The sequence below is a fragment of the Eublepharis macularius genome, chromosome 13, assembly GCF_028583425.1.
Source record: "Eublepharis macularius isolate TG4126 chromosome 13, MPM_Emac_v1.0, whole genome shotgun sequence".
NCBI lineage: Eukaryota > Metazoa > Chordata > Lepidosauria > Squamata > Eublepharidae > Eublepharis > Eublepharis macularius.
Window position 1 is genome coordinate 64602127 of NC_072802.1, and position 23065 is coordinate 64625191.

A 23065-nucleotide genomic window follows, 5' to 3' on the forward strand; every position below is an offset into this window, starting at 1 on the left:
TTGAGGGAAGTTGACAAGTGTCCAACCTGTGCCTTTTGTCACTTGTAGTTCTGCTCTCAGTGGGTTGCCAGCACATGGGGCAACTCCTGGTGGGAGGTGGTGCCCCAGGTACCATGTGCGCATGTGCAAAGTGCGTGCATGCTTCCAGGACTGTGCAATGACATCACTTTGGGTCAGCTGGAACAAGGGGGGAGTTTTTTAAAGCTTAAATTGCCCTTGGCAAAAATGGTCACATGGCAGGTGGCCGCTGGAGCAGCGCGGAGGGCAATCTAAACTCCCCTCTGTCTGGAAATCAGGGGGCGGGGCCACCGGCCATGTGACCATTTTCAAGAGGTGCCAGAACTCCGTTCCACCACGTTCCAGCTGAAAAAAAGCCCTGGTCATGTGTAAAAAAGATTCTTACATTAGATGACAATCGATGAAGACGCTGATTTTCAGTAACTCAGTACACAGACACGTTGCATTATTGATCACCTTGTCCTTTCCTAGGAATAAGAAGCCTATGCGGAAATGCTCAGTCTGGCTGACACACTGGCCCCCTTATATGCATAAGTCTCTAGCAGTTCATATGTTCTGGAGAAGCCATTCTCTATGCTACCAAGTAGAGACCAGAGAGGTGGCACACTCCGTGGCGGCCCCTCACTTCCGGAACTTTTCACCCACTGAAATATACCTGTCACTGTATCTTTCCTTTTATTTTGTTTTAAAATGCATTTTTATTCTAAAAGCTTTTTGTATTACCTTTCCCAACAACATGTGGATTCAAAACAGAGCTTTGATTTCCCCCCCAAACCTTTTAGCAATTAGTACAACTATTTTTTTCTTTAAACAAGCTCCTAAGTGCAACCATACCGAACTTTCAACCAGCCATGTCTTTGAAAACCACTGAAGGTAAACAGTTCAACTTGTCAGATCCCACCAATTAACAAGAGTCCTTGGCCACAATCCTTCTGGTTTGAAGCAACTAGATCCAGGCTTCTGTCCTCTTCTTTGGGAATTACAGCCCTGTAAGAACAATACAATCTCAATAACAACACCAAGCAAACACAATACACATTGTGTTACACAATACACATAGGCCACGGCAATACAGCCCGGAAAACCCACAACAACCACAATACACATTCACAACTTTTAGTCATATTGTTCACATACAACATCTCTGATTACCTTATTCAAAGTGGTAAGGGCATGTTAATTTTTATCAAGCTCTTCAGCAACCAACCTCTTCCTCAGCTGCCTGGCTCCAGATACTAACTCTGCCCTTCTGGGCTAAACCAAATGAGTTCATGGGGGTTCCACATTCTTCTGTAGAGTCTTCTTTGGTTGTCACCCATCCAAGTACCGAGCCTGCTTAGCTTCTGAGATCTGATGAGATCGGGCTATACCATAGCCACCTTCCCTCCCTCTTTTCTTACTGCATTAGAGTACTGCCTTCTGAGATCTGATGAGATCTTCCCTCCTTCTTTTCTTACTGCCTTAAAATTTCCTAGCATTATTATCTTTTCCAGCGAGTCTTGTCTTCTCAAGATGTGACCAAAGTACGATAGCCTCAGTTTCGTCATGTTAGGATCTGGAAAAGCTAGGTTCGATTCTCGCTCTGGCACGGAAGCTTGCCAGGTGATCTTGAGACAGTCACAGACTCAGCCTAACCTACCTCACAAGGTTGTTGTGAGTATAAAATGGTAGAGAGGAGAATGGTGTAAGCTGCTTTGGGGCCCCATTGTGGAGAAAGGCTGGGTATAAATGATATAAATACATAGAAGTTTGGGTATCAGCGGAGATTTACAGCCTCTACCCTTTCAGAATTATTAAATTTACTCAAGGGTAAATAGTATTGATTTCAATAGGGATTATTTGCAGAAAGTATGAACAGAATTTAACCATTACATCTTGAGCCTGCATGCTTACTAAGATTACACTCAATTCACTGGAGTTTAGTGCTAATCGAATGTACATAGAATTCGAGTCTTACACCTCCAGTTCTGCCCATCCTCAGCACACTTACTTGGGAGTAAATTTTCTTGGACTCAACTGGGTTTGTTTCCGGGTAAATGAAATCCTACTGACTTCAATGGAATTCTAATCCTAGGTAAGGGGGGGGGGGGCAAGGTTGCAGCCCCATAGCCCCAATCCTCTGCATGCTGCAACCCTAAACAGTATTTATCTGGAACGTTCATCACAAACCCTCTTGGGCAGCAAGTTTACTCCAGCAGCCTAGACCTAAAGTTGCCAGCTTCAGGCTGGGAAATTCCTGGAGATGTTGGGGGTTTGAGAGGGGGGGTATAATGGCAAAGAGTCCACCCTCTAAAGCAGTTATTTTCTCCAGGCGAACAGATCCCTATGGCATGGAGATTTGTTTATTCCGGGAGATCACCAGGTCCCACCGGGAGACTGGCAACCCTAATTTAGCCGTCTGAGCTACTGGAGGGGAACTGGAGATTTTGGGGGTGGATCCTGGAGAGGGAGGGGTTTGAGGAGGGAAGGGATATGAGCAGCCTATATAGAGTTCACTCTCCAACGCGGTCATTTTCTCCAAAAGTAGAAAAGAGCAAATGTCCAGTAGCACCTATAAGACTAACTCATCTTGATTTTCTCCAGGGGAACTGATATCTACGGCCTCTCCAGGAGATCTCCAGTGGAGATTGCCAACCTTAATTTGGCCCTTTGAGCTATCGTCAACTGGAGATTTTGGGGGTGGATCCTGGTGAGAGAGGGAGGTGTTCGGGGAAGGACGGGACAGGATGAGCAGTCTATAGCATGCCATAGAGTCTACCTTCCAAAGCAACCATTTTCTCCAGGGGAACTGGTATCTATCAATCTAAAATCGTGATTCCGGGAGATCTCCAGCCACCACCTGGAAGTTGGCAACGGCCCGTCTTCTGACCGCGAACTGCGCTGCCGCTCGCCGCTGGCCGCTCGGTTCTCCTCGCGAAGAGCCAGCCTGATTTGCATAAGCGACGCCCTCTTGATTTGCATGCGGTCCCGCCCACCCGCGGTGGTCCCTCTGCCTCCCGGCTGTTTGGTTGGTAGCGGGAGGCGGCCGTCGTGCCAGGCGGCGCATGCGCAGAGCGGGGCGGAGAGGCGGTGGTTGCCCTGGCATCGGCGCCGAGGGAAGGCGAAGCCGCTTCGGGTCCAGCCCGAGAGCGGCGCGGGAGGAGCTCCGGGGGGCGGCCTGAGGAGGAGGCGGAGGAGAGGCAGCCCTTCCTCGGGGCGACGAGGGCGCGGGACCCCGCTGCGCTGGGATGAAGGACCGCCTGGCCGAACTAGCGGCGGTGAGGGGGGAGGCCGGGGCCGGGGGAGGGTCGCCGCTGCCCGAATAGGATGCTGCGAAAGGGGCGCCCAGCTCGTCGCCTCGGCTGTTGTTTCCGTGCAAGGCTGGGGAGGGGAGGGAGGAAGAAAACGGGGTGTGTGTGTATGGTTCTCTGAAAAACACGGCTGCCAAATCCAGGTCGGGAAATGCCTGGAGATTTGGGGGAGGGGAGGGACCTCAGCAAGGTATCATGCCACACAGCCCACCCTCCAAAGCAGTCATTTTCCTCCAAGCGGTAGAAAAAAGCAATCGCTCAGTAGCACCTATAAGACTAAAAATTTGGGGTAGGGTATCAGCTTTCTGACAATTTGGGGTAGAAAACTCATACCCTACCACAAATTTGTGAAGAAGTGAGCTGTGACTCACAAAAGCTAACATCCTACCACAAATTTTGTTAGTTTTATAGGTGCTACTGGACTCTTACACTTTTCCACTGCTACAGAAGGACTTAACGGCTACCCATCTTGATTTTCTCCAGGGGGACTCATCTCTGTGGCCTGATGATCAGCTGTAATTTTGGGAGATCTCCAGCCACCACTTGGAGGTTGGCAGCCCTAATATATAGGGGCATACCACTAGCCTTTAATTTATCTCTCTCTTAATTGGGTGTTTCAGGTGGTTTGCAGTAGAACAGCAGCATTTGAGTCCAGTGGCACCTTAGAGACCAACAAGATTTTCAGGGTATGAGCTTTTCAAGATATCTGAAGAAGGGAGCTTTGACTCGTGAAAGCTTATACCCTGAAAATCTTGTTGGTCTCTAAGGTGCTACTGGACTTGAATCCTGCTGTTCGAATTGAGTGCGTGTGAGAGAGCTATTTTCTGCTTCATTTACCCACCTATAAATTAGGGCTGATGGGTTGTATGTGAGATAGGTATGCATGCAAATGCTGGTACCAGTTTATGTAGGTAGATAAAAGTAAGTCTCTCTTGTTCATATACCTGTATTTACATGTATCTATCTAGATAGAAGCACATGCTTGCTTTTATAAATACACCAGATAGAATAAAATTTGAGTCTTGTAGCACCTAAAAGACCCTGCACGGTTTTCGGGGTATAAGCTTTCATGCATTGAGCCATACTGGGTCAGATGTGAGTTTTGAGCCATGGAAACTTATATTGGACTTGAATTTTGTTCTGCTACTAACATGGCCACCCACCTGACAACTGCAAATAAGTGTGTGAGAGAGAGAATGAGAGAGACTTCTAGAGAGAGAGAGAGAATCCTAATGGTTGTGTATGTGCAAGGGAGAGCCCGAGAAATTTATTTAATTTTTATGTATGTGGGACAAATGAAGGCTGATGTGTTTATAAGAGTGTGTAGATGTATTCATCCATGTGTATTCATGCATGTGCATTTATAGATAGATAAAGATAGCTTATGTGTATGTGTGAGGACTGGAGACTCTCCGGTTGCACAAGGGGCTCACAACAGTCCTTTGTGACTATTTGACAGTCTCTGCATTTGGATATTTGTTGTAAATGGCTATATCTGATACCTGTGTGAAGTCATTCCTTTAGAAAGTTTGCTTTATAATCCTTTTACCTTTTAGGATAGCGTTTTCCAAACTTCTGGTAATTGAAGCTCTTCTTTGTCCCCCCCCCCCCCCCCCGGCATGAAATAAAGCTGGAGGCACAGGTCACTCTTACTTTGGAAAGGTTTACATTTAGAGCTCACTAAAGCTCTGTTGTTTGTGTGAGCTGCTCTTCTGGTCCAGTCTTCTAATGAAAAGGAGTAAAGCCTAAAGCAGTGACTCATCCAGGGATGCAACAGTCATCCTCTTCTGAGAGAGGATATTGCTACTGCCTCTCCACAGTGGGAGTGTTTAGTCAAATTACACCTGATGCAGAGACATGGGAGAACTATCAGACCGTAGTAAAGGCCAATTGGGAGACCAGAACAAGGACTCATGTAGAGATACAGTAGGCAGTCCATTCTGGGGGTGTTTTGGGCTCACCAGATCCTTTAATTGTTTCATTTTCCCTCTCATCACATAATTTGAGGAATACTGATTTAAGACTTTCTTATTTTTTGAGGGTATTAGTGAACAGATATTTTATGGGGGGTGAGCAGGAAACAGGAGGGCGAGTCTGTGGGAAGGAACATAGGACAATGTGGTGTGGCGAGCATGGGACTTGGAGGCAGTGTGTAGAGACTGACGGTGTGAACGGGGAATTATGGGGGATGAAGGGTTGACGTGTGTGCCAGAATCAAGGGTGGGAGGTAAATGGCAAGTTGTAGCCCAGGGGTTAAAGAAGGATGTAATGTCTGAGCTGTGAAGCAAGAAGTCTCTGATTCAAATGTCATCTTGGCTATGAGTTCCCTGGGCGGTCCTGGGCAACCCAATCTCCCTTAATACCACTGGCAGAATGATTAATAGTTCTGAACAACCTTACAGGGATGTTGTAGGGATTATTGAGATCCTATCAGTGATGTTTTGAACCCTCCAGAGAGCAGTAGACATTGCTAATAATATTGAGGTGTAGAGTGGGGGACAGGAGAGGTTTTGTTTTGGGTAGAAGGTGATACCTGGATGAAGATTGGGGCTCACCCTCAGCAGGAAGGGGTGTGTGGTGTGAAAGTTGATGGGGCAAAGTTATACAGTGGGATAAGATGCCAAGAGGAAGTATGTTGGTAAGACTTGATGCCTTCTGCATTAACTTTGGATGGAGTGTGTAGGCAGAGAACGGAGAGAGCAGCTGCCAAAATGGGTATGTTGACTGTGGGTCCATTGAAACTGTGGGTCCATTGTGGGTTTTGTGAAAGGGTGTGAGAGAGACGGGTCAGGCTCCAGAGACATCTGATTACTCTTTGGGTGTGGTGAGAGAAGGATAATGAAGCTTATCTGTTATCTTTACAGAGGGGTGGGATGGCGGTACTAATAACACAGGGCAGATATCGGTGAGCAAGCCCTTCTTATCTGATGCTTTGTGGTTGTACTAATTGTCATACTGAGCCTGGCACTTAAGTTGTGAGGTGCTGAACAGGCTGGGTCAGTGTGATGGATGGATGGCGTGGATTTCTGATCCATCTGCTTGCATGCTCTTGCCATGGACTATGTGGGGCTAGGCTTGCTTTAAGGGAACTAAGGCTAACGATTCAGAAAGTAGCATCCAATCTGGACTGGCTGGGACCTTTATGGCGGGTTCTGGGATGGCCTGGAGATGCAGGAAAGAAAGCAGGACGTGAGGGTCAGGAAAGGTTTGCTGTCTGGCAAGGGCAGCATCTAAAAGAACAGCAGCAGATCACGGACTTGGTTGAATCCGGTCCTGATGTCCTCTTCTCTTATTTAACCCATTCATCCTTGTTCCCAGACACCAGTTTGGTGTAGTGGTTAAGAGTGCAGGACTCTAATCTGGAGATCCAGGTTTGATTCCCCACTCCTCCACGTGAAGCCAGCTGGGTGACCTTGAGTCAGTCACTTAAGAGCTGCCGGACTCTAATCTGGAGATCCAGGTTTGATTCCCTACTCCTCCGCTTGAAGCCAGCCAGGTGACCTTGGGTCAGTCACAGCTTCTAGGAGCTCCCTCAGCCCCACCCACCTCACAGGGTGTTTTGTTGTGGGGATAATAATAACATTCTTTGTAAACTGTTCTGAGTGGGCGTTAAGTTGTCCTGAAGGGCGGTATATAAATTGAATGTTGTTATTAAAATGAGAGACTTGCCTCATTGGCTAAACACTGATGGGTATGGATTCACGACTCACTGAACAACTGGGCAGGATACTATCTAGACATTTTACCACCAGTCTTAGGACCTACAATGCCTAGAGATTTTTAAAAAGAGAATACAAAAAGTCAGGATAATTATTTTGGGGACAAATGGGCACCAGACAGTATGTCCAGATTCTAGGCAAAAACCCAGTCGGATGAGCTGTATACCAACCTGTACCCTTATTGAACGTAATCATGGAGGGAACAAGCTTGATTTTGTTCCAGTCTTGGCTACCAACCTACTAAGCAATGCAATATATGACAGCCCCCCATTGTATTGAGGCTTACCTTACAGAGATGCTTGAAAGATTGTTGAAAATCTTAAGGACTGCCTGCCTGCATATTTAGATCTTTTTCCAAGGGCTTCTTCCTGTGTCCCTGTCCTTGGAAGTGAATTGGATGGCTGCAGCCAATATGGAATTCTTGGTGGTAGCTGGAATTCCCTCCCCGGCTTTCTTTGACCAGCATCTACCATGGCAGTCTTTCGACACACAGATATTTCTGTTAGTTTAGCCTTGTAGGTCCTCACCCCCAACAAAAGTACAACCTATGTATCCGGAATGGCAGGTGTTGCCCTCTATTACCCCCTCCTTCCCATCTCGCCTATGGTCAAAATGTAGATTTTAAGCTCCTCAAGCATGGATCTGTCTCTCTTTGTCTACTCTGTAAAGCACTATGGGATGCTCACGGCGCTGTATTATTGATATATTAATAGGAATATAGCCAACTTCATGAAAAGTTCAGATTCAGAGAGAGGCTTGTCGAATGAATGGCCCTTTGAATTAAATCTCTGGAGAAAAATCTCTAAGCTGCCACACGCTCTCTTCCTGCCTTTCTTGTTCTAGGAGGTATAACCAATCCTGCCAGTTTTTGGTCTTTCCGAAAGCTGGTGAGATCTGAGAAGAGGTTATGCTTCCAGCTTCAGTCAGCCAAACTGCACCGAGTTGCTGGCAATTCCACTAAGGAACTCCGATAGCTTTTCCTTCTAAAAGAGGAGGCGCATGGGGCCTTGATCTGGGTCAGGATTATAGAGATTTACGCTTCTGCTCTTGGACCATTTTCCTGGCTTGAAATGGCTCCACAGAGATCCTGGTCTTATTATCCCATCTGGGCCTGTTCTTTCAAACAGCAGTTTAAAAGGAAAGTTTTGCCGCTTCGCTCTGTGGTTGATGGCATACGTGGTAGAACACTTCCCAACGAAAAGAACACATTCTTACACAAAAAGGTTAAGCTACAACCCTTCCCTTTAACATTAATTTTTGTGTGTCTTTGCAGGGGATTTTTTTGTACGGAGAAGTGTCGAATCGTTTGAGTCCCCGTTTCCAACCTGAAGCGGTATAGTCCCAGTGCGAGTTGTCGTGGGACAGCCTCTGCTCTTTGATGCACTAGACCTCTGAGGGCCACAACAGACGTTTACTGGGAATTCTGTGTTCGGAGCTTCCAGAGTTTTTAAAAATCTAATGTCCAAGCGCGTGCAAGGAGGGGGTTTTGAGCTGATTTCCCTGCACCATTCCCCCAGGGAGTCACTCTTTATCTTAACGGCGCTCTGGGGCAGTTTCCTGTTGGGAAGATGGCGCAGGAGGGAATGCTTAAAACCCCTCACATGCTGCAGTCCCAACCCAGACCTTGCAGACCTGAAAATGAAGTTTAAGAAATCCCTGGGAGCTGTCAACATGGAACGTCCAGTGTGTGTCCGGTTTGGCCCCGAGACATAAGAATTACTCTTTCTTCTTTGAATCTCTTCTCTGAATCTGTTGTGTTAGAACGGCTGTTACGAGTGTGCTTTTATCTCATGTGTTTATGTGCGTTTAGGTTTTTTTCCGTGCAAACAATAGAATCAAATTTTCACCATTTTTACATTTAACAGCTGGGTAAAGAAACATGACCGTGTGTGCGAGTAAAATATGTGTGTCTTTTTCCTTCCTTTTGTTCTTATCTCTTCCTGAAGAAACAAAGACTCGAAAGGGAAAGGGAGGTGTTAAGGGTTTTTTTAAAAAAACAACAGTGGCTTTATCATGAGAAAAAAAAAGTCAATGCTGTGTTTTCTTCCAAAGGACGGGAAATGAGATAACGATGAGTCTTGGCAGTTGCTGAGATGCTATGCAAAGGCAGAACTCGTGAAAAAATATTTGTACAGCTATGACTTTGGAATAGTATTCTAGAGCATTAATGTGTACTACATCCAGTGTGATATAGTGGTCAGAGCGTTGGACTAGGATCAGGAAGACCTGGGTTTGAATCCCCTCTCTGCCATGGAATCTTGCTGGGAGACCTTGGGTCAGTCACACACTCTCAGCCTAGACTACCTTACAGGGTTGTTGTAAGTATAAAATGGAGGCGAGGAGAACAATGTAAACTGCTTTGGGCTTTTATTGGGAGAAAGGCAGGGTATAAATGATGCAAATAGTCACTTTTCTCTCCGTACCCCTGCAGAGTAGCTCATGATTGTTACAATTTAGATCGTTGCTGGAGGCCCTCTGCAGGAAATCATGATTTGAATGCAGGTCTTTCCTGAGCTACAGGCTAACCACTGAGTTTTGGCTTTTGTGGCAAAGGTTCAGTCTCAGGCATCGTTGGTTAAAGGATCTTGTGTAGCAGGTGTGGGGAAGACCTCTGGTCAGTATCTTGAAGAGCAAAGAGCGAGCTGGGCTAGACAGACCAAAAATCTAAGTTATTTTCTAAATAAATAGTGTAACACAGTTTAAAGTAATTCCTTGTGTCGTGTGCTTTGTTTGTTGGTGCAGCAACTGCTTTAAGATTGTGCCGGCAAGGCGCATTAAGACTTTTTGAAGGTTTTCATTGTTTTGCAAAATCCCTGAACACTCAGACATTACCAGCAAGTAACGTTTTTAATTAATTATATGTTGTTGTTTTTCTGTTTAAGTATACAGCATAAACTGAACAAGCTTCAAATGTATACCTGTCTCCAGGGCTTTACTTTGGGTAAAGCTGGAACAGGAGGGGGGGAGTGTTTTAAAGTTTAAATCGCCCTTGGCGAAAATGGTCACATGGCCAGTGGCCCCGCCCCCCTGATCTCCAGACAGAGGGGAGTTTAGACTACCCTCCGTGCCACTCCAGCAGCCAGTCTAAACTCCCCTCTGTCTGGAAATCGGGGCTGGGCCACCGGCTATGTGACCATTTTCAAGAGGTGCTGGAACTCTGTTCCACTGCGTTCCCACTGAAAAAAAGCCCTGCCTGTCTCCATATACACACCCATTTGCTAATTAATTTATATGATTCTTCTTGGGATTACCTAGTTCCTTTTTTTGCCAAATGACTGTTAAATGTCTTTCTGACTTTTCTGTAATTAATAGTCTGAAATATTCTTTTCTGACCTCGGGTAGCTCAGTGTTTTTATTGGTACCGGTCTTATAGCTTGATATATAATGGGTAATTACTGGCTATTTGTGTTATAGTTCTACACAGCATGCTTGCTCATCAAATAAGTGCTTAATTTTGTACTTCTCATCCTATATAACTGCCTAAACGTTCTGAGTAAGAACAGTAAATTATGTCTCTTGTAAGCAGTGTACCTTGAATTCCAAAATAGTATGTTGAAAATGCAGTATACACCGGATAGGATTTTATTTGAAATGGGTTCTTTAAATTTTGAGACAACTGTATATGGAGTGCCTCTAGTAATTATTGAAATATTGCAAGCCTTGTGTACTTGTAATTCCCATGGTGTCATTGGGTCTGTCTCCCAAGTAAGAACAGGTAGATCTATTATTTATTCATTATATTTTCAACTCGTGTTTCTTGCGTCCTAAGCCTTGGGTACAGGCAATCAGTTCTGCAAAGTGATTGTAATATAATAAGGTTCTTTTTTTATTAATATTTTTAAAAAATGTTCTTAATCTTACAAAGCAAAATGACAAGAAGAAAAAAATCAGAATAAATATGAATACTGAATACTTAACTACAGGACCGGGAAGTGTTTTCCCAATTAAACATTTCACAAGGGCTAGTCTCATAAGATCGCATAGGAAAGTTCTTGATGCATGTGTGTGTTCCCCTGTGTCTGTTAATGCTCTGAAAGCTTGTTTGTTACGTCTTTCCAATGAGTCATGATGGTAACGGCGGGGGGGGGGGGGGACACCATAGGTTTATGCTGATGGGAGGAAAAAATTGTGTTAAATTTAGTCACTGACTTGAAGCTTTGTTGAGTGCATCAATGGCTGTTTTGAAATTTAGCTTTAACAAATGAAGCAGGTAGTTCTAGAATAATAGATCAGATTCATGAATAATATTTGTTTAATTGAAAATCACACACCCCACACACCATCAATTAATTAATTAATTAATTAGGCTTCTATCCTGCCCTCCCCGCAAGCGGACTGAGGGCAGGTTACAGCAATAAAACATATAATTTACAATAAAATCACAGCATTTTCCATAAAACACCCCCCCCAGACAGCGATCCTACAACCCATCCCTGCCAGTAATACACAGGGGTGGGGAAAAGGAGGGCCGGGGGAAGCAGCTCATTCAGTTTACGTTGCAACTCGTATAGGTGGCCAGATGATCATATGGCCTCCTTGACAGAAGGCTGGCTGGGAAGCTCTCTGGATGACTGTTGGACCGGCCTCAACCATATGCCTGGCGGAACATCTCAGTCTTGCAGGTCTGCTGGAAAGATAAAAGATCTTGGTGGGCCCACATACCCACCAATAGAGAGTTCCATCAGGTCGGAGCCAGGACTCAAAAGGCCCTGGCTCTGATCAAGGGCAGTTTAGCCTCCCTGGGGGTCCGGGGCCACCAGTAGGTGTTTATCAGCTGATCTCAGCACTCTCCAGGGTACATAGGGTGAGAGGTGGTCCCATAGGTATGCCGGTCCCTGTCCGCTAAGGGCTTTAAAGGTCGAAACCGAAACCTTGAACCTTATCCGGAACGCCAGGGGGAGCCAGTGCAGCTGCTGCAAGACGGGAGTAATACGTGCCCTCTACGGAGCACCGGTCAAAACACATTTGCCTTGTTAATTAGATGTGCTCAAATGTAATTTTTTTCCTGATTTTTTCCAGTGTACACAAAACGAAGATGGGGACGCTTCAGTTGTTGTTGAAAATGACCATTACATGGAAGACTTCTTCCAACAGGTAAAACGTCTTCGAGAGGCAGCCTAAGTATTATAGCTGCTCCTCATCTTCAAGTTGCTTCCATGTCTCTTTTGGAAATGGTTTCTTCTTTCAGACTAAAGTCTTCTGTGTTTACAATACGGTCTCAAAAATGGGCCACGCAGTCTTAATACATACCCTCTTCCCTCTACCTCAGATATGCTCTGAATACTGATCTGGGGGAAAGTACTTTCAGAACTACAATTCCCAAGGCTCCTTAATAATTTAAATTGGTTATGTCTGGGGTATAAACAGGCTGCTCAGTGGAGTACGGCTTTTTGTGTATGACCAATGCATAGATCCAGGCTTTCGAGTATTGATTTGTCTGGCCTGTAGCAACGCATGTGTCTGTATTACTCAGTAACCAAAGACCAGTGTTTTGCTCCTCTGAAAGCCGATGACGAAGAGCAGCATTTCAGTTTGCGCTGAGATTTTGGAGAAATGATGATTTTAAAATACAGAGTGAAAGGAAAGCGCATGTCAGAAATGAATTGTTGCCTCCATTGAGCTTCGTTGTAATGTTTCTGTCTAAGCTAAAGTCGGAAGTAAAAATGTATTCAGTTGTTGGATTGACCTGATAGTAATTATTTCTCTTATCTCACTGGCATTTTTCTCTTTCTCTCTCCCTTCATCCCCGAGGTTGAGGAAGTTAGAAAGCACATTACGAAAATATCAGACATTGTGGAAGAAGTGAAGAAGAAGCACAGTATTATTCTTTCTGCCACAAATCCTAAAGATAGTAAGTTTTCTTTTTTTAATTTTTATTTGAAAAGAGAGAGACAATAAACAATACATAAAGAAACATAAACAGCACATTTAAGCTCCAGAATATAACTCCTCTCCATCTCCTTACTTACTTATACTCAAGATTTTGTACTTAACATTTTATATTCACCATTATACTCAACCTTTTATATTCAACATTTTAAAATATTAATGACCTAATTGGTCTGCTTCCCTAATAACTATTCTTAGTTTGTCTTAATTTCCAGCTACATAGTCAAAAAGGTCTTTCCATTTTTCCTGAAATTCTAAGATTGGTCTATTATTCAGTCAGTAATGGTCTATTATTCAGTCAGTAAGTTTTCATCTATTGAAATGTACAGCTCTTTGCCTGGAACGAAGTTTCAGTTCTTTTATTAATACTCATAGACCAACAGATCTTAATCATATATACAGATAAGATAAAAAAAACCAACAGATCCTAAGCAAATATACAGGCAAGATTAAAAACATAAGAATAGGAATTGGACACAAGAACAGGAATAAAAACTCAAGAATAGGAAATAATGCCATTAAATGCCAAAGACAAAAACTTTGCAACTGCAAGAGTCATGTTTGGATCGGTATCTGCTAGCTAGTAACTTAGCTACAATCTCTTGTTTCGCAACAGGACTCCATTTTTGGATATAAATCGTGCTCCCTTTGTTACGGGCCAGATTATATTTGTTGCAATCAATAAAAAACTGCAGATAGGGTCTACAGCCCCAGATTTACAGTCACAAAGTCACTCAGGGAAAGAAAATCCTAGGAACATGCCTGCTAGTTCCCCTAATGGCAAAACATTTAGTCTTGCATTGGAGAATAATATTCTGTATTTGGGAACCGTTAGAAACTTGCAATAAGCAGGTAAGGTCTTTGGGACCGAAAGGCTTAAACCTTGAATGGAAGTAAGCAAGAATAGTGACTACTTGCCTGACAGATTAAGAGTTACACCCGGTATGCCATTAAAGGTATTTGAATTGAATTGAATTGAATTGAGTTACACCCAGTGTAGAGATAGGCATATAAATAACTGCAAATAGGCACGGAGAGCTTCAATATGGATCAGGGCCAAAGTGCAGAAGAAAAAGGTTTTCTCCAGGGCTTTTTTTCTGGGAAAAGAGGTGGTGGAACGTGCTCCCAGAAATGCGTGATGACGTCACTTCCGGAAGAGACACCACTTCCCGGAACTCAGCACAATGCGTTACAAGAAGGTAAATGTTAGTAAGCTTGGGAAATTACACTATTATGAGAAAGGGTTTTTTCCCTTTCTGTATCTCCTACAAAAAGTGAAATCTTCTATTCCTTTTCCCAAACATTTCATTTCTTTGGAATCATATTTTAAAATATGCAAGAAGGAAGGGGCCTCTAAAAATCCAAAACCCATCTCACAAATCTAAATTCTAACCGATTCCCTCTGCCAGCATAGAAATTTTTTTTAAACTCTTTCTCAAAATTCCACAGAGTCTGAAATTCCTAATCTAATGAATATTGAATTTTCAAATTTTCAGGGAGGGTTTTGCTTTACTGGAGCATTTCAAAATTAGATACTCAACTTTAGCTGCATTAGAGTTATACTTAGTTTAAAATGGCTTTTTTTTTGTTGCCTTTCAACTCTACCTTACCCATGGCTAAGCTGTTGTGACATTGTGAAATGCTCATAAATATTCCAATGTCCCAGACACAATAGTCATAAAAACTTAACACCCGTATGTCCACTGCCATTTCAGTGATGTTAATCAGCTGAGGGTGGGGAGAACCATTTGAGTTACAGCTATTAAGACATAAGAACACCTATATACTGATGAATATATTGATGAAAGGCTTCTGTGACATGGACACAGCTATCCATTCCTAGCATAAAACTGGAATAACCATAACTGATATTTTAATTAATTCAAATAACCATAACTGATATATTTAACTAACACAGAACCAATCTGCTTTCAAAAGCTGTGGGAACCATAACAATGTCAACTTCAGTCAACAAAAGAATGAAAGCAACACACACACACACACACAGCCTCACCCACCCAATGAAAAGAAAGCAGAATGAACTCAGCAGCTAATGCCTGCTCTCCAAAGTCGACCCCAGAAGCTATGCTTACACACACACACACACACACACACACATTCTCTCTCACACACACTCACACGAATGAAAAAAGCAGAATGAACTCAAAGCAGCTTACCCTCCTCTGCAGAGCCCTGCTGGGCCCCAGCTCTCTCTCTCTCTCTCACTCATAGACACCGCCCCCACACACACACACATAGAGGAATGGGGGGGAAATCAGAATGAACTCAAAGCAGCTTACCCTCCTCTGCAGAGCCCTGCTGGGCCCCAGCTCTCTCTCTCTCTCTCACTCACAGACACCCCCCCACACACACACACACAGAGGAATGGGGGGAAAAGCAGAATGAACTCAAAGCAGCTTACCCTCCTCTGCAGAGCCCTGCTGGGCCCCAGCTCTCACTCTCACTCGCAGACCCCCCCCCCCCACACACACACAGAGGAATGGGGGGGAAAGCAGAATGAACTCAAAGCAGCTAAGCATCCTCCACAGAGCCTGCAGGGCCGAAGGAGGAAGGAATCACATGCACAGATTCTAGAGTTTCCAGAACAGCGTTCTGGAGCGTTCCCCCTCAAAAAAAGCCCTGGTTTTCTCCATTCTCTTTGCACTGTTTTTTTAAAAAATGTAAATCCAGCATTCAAGATGCTGTTTGCCCTAACAGGGAGAATGTATGTTTCCCCTAATGTATCCTATAGCTCGGGGCAGGAGGGAGGGTTTGCTTTCCATCAGGAAATGGTTAGAAGAAAACCTTGCACCGTGCTTCTGATCCAAATCAGCCCTCGCCTCTAGGGAGCAGCTGCTACTTACAGAAATTTAAGCTGGAGATCTGATAGTTGATCTCTAGTTTCCTATTAATTGTACCCAAAGTGTCAGCCTCCCAAGTGGAGGTCCTGAGTGTTGCTTTCACGCCTTGATTGAAGTAGCAGGCACAGTGCCATCTCTTTCCCCGCCAATCAGTGCTGCACAAGTGGTGGCGCGTTCCTCAGTGCCCGTTTTGCCCGGCTGGAATGGTGAAGGTCTCTGCTTTGTAGGACTGTTGCCTCTCCAGAGCTTTGTTTTGTTTTTCTGCAGCGTTTGTCATAAGGATTCATGAGTAGGTTGCCGGGGAATCGCCCGTTCGTTCTAGTCGGGCATAACATGATTGGGGCACATTTCTTTACAGATATTTGAAAAGTATTCTGAGGAACAGTAAAAAGCTATGTTTTGGTTGTCACTGTCTCCCTAATTGGCTTGGTTTCATCTAGTGGATGAAGGCTGCTTTATGTGCTTTCGCCAAAATCAGCGGTAAAGCTTTCATAAAGTCCCTGTTGGATCAGGATCTGTTTCATGCATTGGCCAGTCAGATTTTCCCCTCCACCTGAAGGCCTATAAGGTAGGTGCAAAGGCCAAAGCTGCCTCCTGTTGTGGCCTGTCTGGTTATTTATACTGGCAGGTTTATTTTCATTGCGCCTTCTGTTCTCTGGGAAGGCATCACTGGAATGTCTCGAGAGCAAGTCAGCACTGCCGATCGTAGAATGGGTCCCCAGGATGCAACCTAATGGTTTGTCTAAAGTGGCCTACCTTAGAATGATAATGCTGAGCCTGTGTAGCCAAAGGCATGATGTGCTTTATTGTGCCAGTGCAGTAGCCAGTCCGTTTCCCTCCTGTTTGATCAGATCCTGTTTGGTGTTGTGGTTAAGAGCAGTAGGACTCTAATCTGGAGAGCCAGGTTTGATTCCCCACTCCTCCGCTTGAAGCCAGCTGAGTGACCTTAAGAGTGGCAGGACTCTAATCTGGAGAGCCAGGTTTGATTCCCCATTCCTCTGCCTGAAGCGAGCTGAGTGATCTTGGATCAGTCACAGCTATCTCAGAGCTCTCTCAGCCCCACCCGCGTCACAGGGTGCTTTGTAAACCGCTCTGAGTGGGCATTAAGTTGTCCTGAAGAGCAGTATACAAATTGAATGTTATTATTACAATCTGATACAACTTTTACTTGGAATCACTTTAATTGGTGAGGCTTATTTCCAAATGCAGGAAATAGGCCTGCTGTAAAGCATTAAGTCATGGCTTAACTAGAATGCGTATTAGATCTTTTTTTTTAACAAAAAAACCCTTGTTTTCACTGACAGTTTTGTAATCATAAATAATTTCAGTTCTTAGTTTCATGGACAGAGTGGACTAAGTACTGTACAGTATACTGTATTCTCTGGTGGAATACGAAGCCGTGCTTGGTACAGTTGTTTGGCCGGAGGGAGAGAGAAAAAACAAAACAAAGATTCAATAATAAAAGCTCAAATATACAGAGCATTGTTTTATCAGAAACTGTGCACATTTGAAGCATACTTCTTAGGGGGCGCAAGTATATGAGTAACATGTAAATTGATTGCTAACATTCTAGGACTTCGAGCCTGACCTGATTGGTGATGAGGTGAGGTAAAGTGGCCTCATAACACCAGGGCTTGTTTTGTCTTAGGGTTGCAGGTCTCCAGGACCTGGAAATCTTCCTGAATTACAAGTGATCTCCAGGCTATACAGATCAGTTCCTTTGGAGGAAGCAGCAGCTTTGGAAGGTGGACTGTATGGCATTGTATCCTACTGAGGCCCCTCCTCAAACTCCACCCCTAAATCTCCAGGAATTTCCCACCCAGAGTTAGCAGCTTTAGGGTCTGCATGCTAAAAAAAGACTCTTCCTTTTAAATTTTTGGAAACTTCGGGCTCTTTTTTAATGTAGTTACTACATTATCTTTTACAGTTCCACGGGGCCTGCAAGACGGAGATGTTCCGCCAGGCCTTTGACTAGGGGCCAGTGTTTTGTCCCCCCTACTGACCGCCATACCCTCCTTTTGCAGCCGGCCTGGAGTTGTTATATCATGGTGGTGCCCGTGGTTTATGGTGATCTTGCAGTAGCCTGATTTGTCTGGTGGAGCCTGAATTTTATGCTATTTGGATTAGTGTGTTAATAATGTTTTTATTGTATTTTAACAGTATATTTTGTTGGAAGCCGCTCTGAGCCCACTTGCAGGAAGGGTGGGGTATAAATTGAATAAAATAAATAAATAAAATAATAATAACAACAGCATTCAGTTTATATATTGCCCTTCAGGACAACGCCCACTCAGAGCGGTTTACAAAGTATGTTGTTATTATCCCCACAACAATCACCCTGTGAGGTAGTTGGGGCTGAGAGAGCTCTGAGAGAGCTGTGACTGACCCAAGGTCACCCAGCTGGCTTCAGGTGGAGGAGTGGGGAATCAAACCCGGTTCTCCAGATTAGAGTCCCCATCGCTCTTAACTACTACACCAAACCACTACACCAAACTGGCTCTCTGCTCTCGAGTATAAGGTGGTCTGGGCAAGGGCTATTTGCCAAAATTAATTTGATTGCACATTTAACAATAAGTTGCTGACCCATAATTAAATGCAGGGCTTTTTTTGAGTGGGAATGCCCTGGAATGGTGTTCCAGCAGCTCTTTAAAATACCCATGTGACTGGTATCACGTGGGTATTTTTTAAAAGGCCTGCCTATTTTGGCCATTTTGGGCCCGGATCGGGCCGGTGCCAGGCGGGGGAGAGTTTCCCTGCCCGGCAGCAGTCCATTCCAGGCCGGTTCGGTCCTGATCCGGGCTGTTTTGGGGCCGTTCTGGCTCTTTTGTGCCCCTTTAGAGCACAAAATGGCCAGGATCAGGGCTGAAATGGCCAGGATTGGGCCGGTGCCAGGCGGGGGAACCCTCCCCTGACTGACAGTGGCCTGATCCTGGCCATTTCGGCCCCGATCCAGGCCATTTGGGGCAAGAATAAAAGGTCTAAAGACCAAATCTACCCAAAAGGGGTTGTAACAGGCCTAATCTTAGGCCATTTTAAGCCCCTTTTGGGCCCAATTTGAGAGTTCCCCCAGCTCTTTCCCCAGAAAAAATGCCCTGATTCAGTGTCTCAGCAGTTCCTACTTTTCCATAGGCTTATACAAATTTTGGATGCTGAATTTGCAAGTCAGGAGAATACTGAGTGCCATAAGAATTTATGAAGCGACTTGATACTAAGTCCAACCATTGGTCCATCTAGGTGTTGTTGACTGTTCTGACTGATAAAGGCTGTCCAAGGCACGGAGAGTTCTCTCAGGCAACAAATATTAGGAGATTATTTGTTTAGGATGTTTCTATACCATGTGTTGAAAGTCCTGCTTGAGGTAGCTTGCGATTAAAATAATATAACAAAAAAGAAGCCATTAACAACAAACCATTGGTCATACGCAGCATAGAAACAGTCCATAAACAGAAGCAGGCCATTTAAAAAGCTGGTAAGATAAAACTCCAAATTAAAAGCCTAGGTAAAAAGATGTGCTTTGGCCAGGTGCCTCCTTTACTGTCTTTTAGGCGCCTGGCCAAAACACATCTTTTTACCTAAGCTTTTAATTAGGGGTTTTATTTTACTTATGGACTGAAGACAGCCTTCTCACATGCATTCTTCAGTAGCAAATAGATTGCTTCTTTGCAATAGGCCAATGACTGCATCTATTGTTATCGTGACTGCATATGGTGTTCTCGTAATTATTGAGCTCAAGGCAGGGCAGTGCTTCATGCTGGTGTTTTATACCACTTTTTATGGTTGTGTTGCTTTTTTTGTTTTGCTGTTGGTGTTATGTGACTTTGCATCCTCCCCCCAAAAACATGTAGGGCTGCTTATGGGGTAGTGATCACAGTGTCTATCTTAGAGGCTCAAACAAACATAAGGAAGGCCTTGTGCAAACTGCAAGCTTACACAGCCCGAGTTTGCCTTGAGGGCCACGTGGAGAAGAGGACGTTTAATCCTTCAACCTCAGCTTATTTTCGATAATTGAAACTGATTCCCCCAACTTTGCCGTTAGTATTTTAAGGAAGAAAAGATGTGTGCTTCAATCACTGGACATTCCCTTCAGGCTAACCCAGAACTGATACTACTTAACTTGTGGACAGATACTGAAACTCCAAAAAGGACAAAAAAACCTGATTGGAATACTTTTAGCAGCAGCAAAAGCCACGATAGCAACAGTTTGGAACGATCCAAAACCACTTTCTGTTACCATGTGGCACAGGAAAATATGGGGCCATTACTTTATGGAAAAGATCGTATAACCCATATGATGTCAGACAGTCCATATTCAAGCTTTGTAGAGACATAGTACCCAATCTTAGAGTATATGGCTAGTATGGGCTTACAGCCAGGTAAAGCATACCCATTTGAGCCCTTTATATTATAAATGTTATTCAACTGTATATAAGTTCAGAGACATCATGTTCCTTAGTTAAAATTCACTTTGCACTTACTCTGTTTGAGAGCCAGTTTGGTGTAGTGATTGAGAGCGGCAGGACTCTCATCTGGAGAGCCGGGTTTGGTTCCCCACTCCTTCGCTTGAAGCTGATGGGTGACCTTGGGCTAGCCACTTAAGAGCGCAGGACTCCAATCTGGAGAGCCGGGTTTGATTCCCCACTCCTCCGCTTGAAGCCAGCTGGGTGACCTTGGGCTAGCCACTTAAGAGCGCAGGACTCCAATCTGGAGAGCCGGGTTTGATTCCCCGCTCCTCCACTTGAAGCCAGCCAGGTGACCTTGGGCCAGTTACAGCTCTCTCAGAGCTCCCTCAGCCCCACCCACCTCACAGGGTGTTTTGTTGTGGGGATAATAATGACATACTTTGTAAACCGCTCTGAGTGGGCATTAAGTTGTCCTGAAGAGCGGTATATACATCGAATATTATTATTATTATTTGTACATAGCTACAAATGTATGTTCTGTTGTTTTTATTGTTTAAAAAAACCTAAATAAACAGTTTAAAAAAAGAAAATACATGTGCTTCAAAAAGAACTCCCCTCCCTCTTTAGAGTGCTAATAGCAAACCAGGGAGGCTAGTTTTGCTTAGTAAAATCAATTAGTAGACGAAGGGGTAAAACTTCCTATCCTCTCCCTACGTGGTCATGAGGCAAACAGAGACTACACAAGCCTGCAGTTCGCATTGGATTAATGGGCAGAGCTCTGTGATCTTTGTCATTTCTGTTTTTCGTTCCAAGGCCTGGGTTCCAATTCTACTCGGCCATGGAGCTCAATCGTGTGACCTCGTCCTTGTGGCTGTCTCTCCCCTACTATGCGTGGCGGTTGTGAGGGGTAGAGTAGAGAAGGCGAGAGCTATGTGTAAACATCCTGAGCTTTTTGTTGAATGGATGGGATAAAAATGTGAGAAAGTAGCAGGGAAAGTGATTCTGGTTCGAGGCTTTTTGATTCTAGCAGCTGTGGACTGGGCAGGAGTGTAATGTCAGGCTGTGGATGACAGGATTTGGCAGACAGATCCCTGGACCATTGCAGCAAGACACAGGTTCTTGGTTAAATGGTTTTTATTCAGAAATCAGATCGTTTCCATACATATGTCCATAGGACTACTCAGAAGTCTAAGCAGCAAGAGTAAAAGTTGACAGGAATGACATCATGTGAGAGAGACTTCTCTTTTACCATTCAAGTGTGCTCTTTCCCCCCCTCCCAATCATAAACAAGATGTTGGTACTTTTCTTGTGTGAGAATGTTGCACATTTTTGTAATATTGAGTTGAGTCACTAGGAAGCAAGACATAGCAAAGTCTGAGAGGGAGTACAAGGTCAGAAAAACTGGAAACTCTTACAGTCCATTCGATAAACACCTGTGGAAGCCTGTGAAAGAAATAGTTATGACACTGGTAAAATGACATCAAGTTACAGCAGGATACATTGGTTCAGCACAGAAGGATCATTAAAATTGGCACGGATGGGGCTCAGACATGACATCTTCAGTCAGAAACGTAACTGCTCCATGGCTCAGTGATAGAACATCTGCTTGGCATGCAGAAGGTGCCACGTTCAGTCCTTGGCATCTCCAGCTAAAACGATTAGGTACTAAAGTAACGTGAAAGACTTCTGCGTGAGCCCCTGAAGAACTGCTGCCTGACTGAGAAGACAATACAGACCTCGATGGACCAGTGGTCGGATTCAGTATAAGGCAGCTTCATGCGTGCATCTTGATCGTTTATGTTGACATTTTTTAAAAAGTATTTACAAGGTTGCAGTGACTCTAAGGCGTCATTGGTAGCAAACCACTCTAAAAGATCCATCTTTCAAATTCCTCCATTTCAGAAACCAAGGAAGAACTTGAAGATCTGAACAAAGAAATCAGGAAAACAGCGAATGTAGTTCGTGCTAAATTGAAAGGTAGGCAATTGGATGAAATGCTTTTATCGTATTGTTTATTGTGGGGCTGAAGTTGCTGCCGGATTGTGGAACTGGTGACCTTTCAGCACCGTTTGTAGCTTTCGAGCAGACCTGTAGAGCTACATACGCAGCTGAACACAGCCCCTCAGGTTCTGGGGTGGCTTCTCAGGGGTTCCTCCCTGGAGCTACAAAAACAGAGAGATCAGTCAGCACCTGTCAGGCCCCAGTACATAAAAGCAGACTTAAGTTCAGTTTTGTAGATCATGAGTTATTGAGGACTAAGAGACAACGCAGTGGTCCATAGAGGGAGCCTGAAGGAGGGCAGGAAGCAGCCGGGCAGAGTGCCTCCAGCCCAAATTCCCCCTCACTCTAGCTTCCAGCTGCCATTGTGGGCCCGTCCAAGGGAAGGTAGGAAGCAGCCAGCTATCCCTTCATCATGTCCGACTGCATTTTCTGATGAGAGCCCCCCCCCCTCTCCCTCCTTCCACCTTCTCTCAGCTTGGCTACCAGAGGGAAGCCAGAAAGCAACTAGCAGAAATCTCCCCAGCAAGGAAGATGCATATTGAATTGTCGTATATGCGTTGCCGCTTGGTTCCTGTGAGCTGTTTTGGCTGCCGGTATTTGGCTGAAAAATAGAGTAGAAGCAAGGAGGGTTTGTTGTTGTTGTTGTTGTTGTTGTTGTTGTTGTTCATTTGTTTAATTTGTGCTCAGCTGGTGGTATCCTACAGGGTCTAGCTTTTATTTAAATAACAAAGTAAGTGTCTAGTAAAGGCCCAGTTCTCCCTGCTCTTGTTGGAAGGCAAACTTGTTCATAAACACATTATAGAACAAGCAGAAGATGCCCACCAGTTGCAGTGTGGCATCTCCCAGGCGCATGAAAATAATACGCAAATTAGGTTTGATTAGTTGCA

General features: G+C 44.5%; 1 protein-coding gene across 2 annotated transcripts in view; it reads left to right on the plus strand.

The window, feature by feature from the left end:
• Positions 1 to 3090: 3090 nt before the first annotated feature.
• STX2 (syntaxin 2) overlaps positions 3091 to 23065 on the plus strand; it is a 34203-nt gene continuing 14228 nt past the window's right edge. For both annotated transcript variants that reach the window (XM_054996981.1, XM_054996980.1), the window contains exons 1-4: positions 3091 to 3275; positions 12047 to 12121; positions 12779 to 12878; positions 22080 to 22154. In XM_054996981.1, coding sequence (XP_054852956.1) covers positions 3246 to 3275; positions 12047 to 12121; positions 12779 to 12878; positions 22080 to 22154 — 280 coding nt within the window. In that variant the 5' untranslated portion in view covers positions 3091 to 3245. The remainder of the gene's footprint in view (positions 3276 to 12046; positions 12122 to 12778; positions 12879 to 22079; positions 22155 to 23065) is intronic.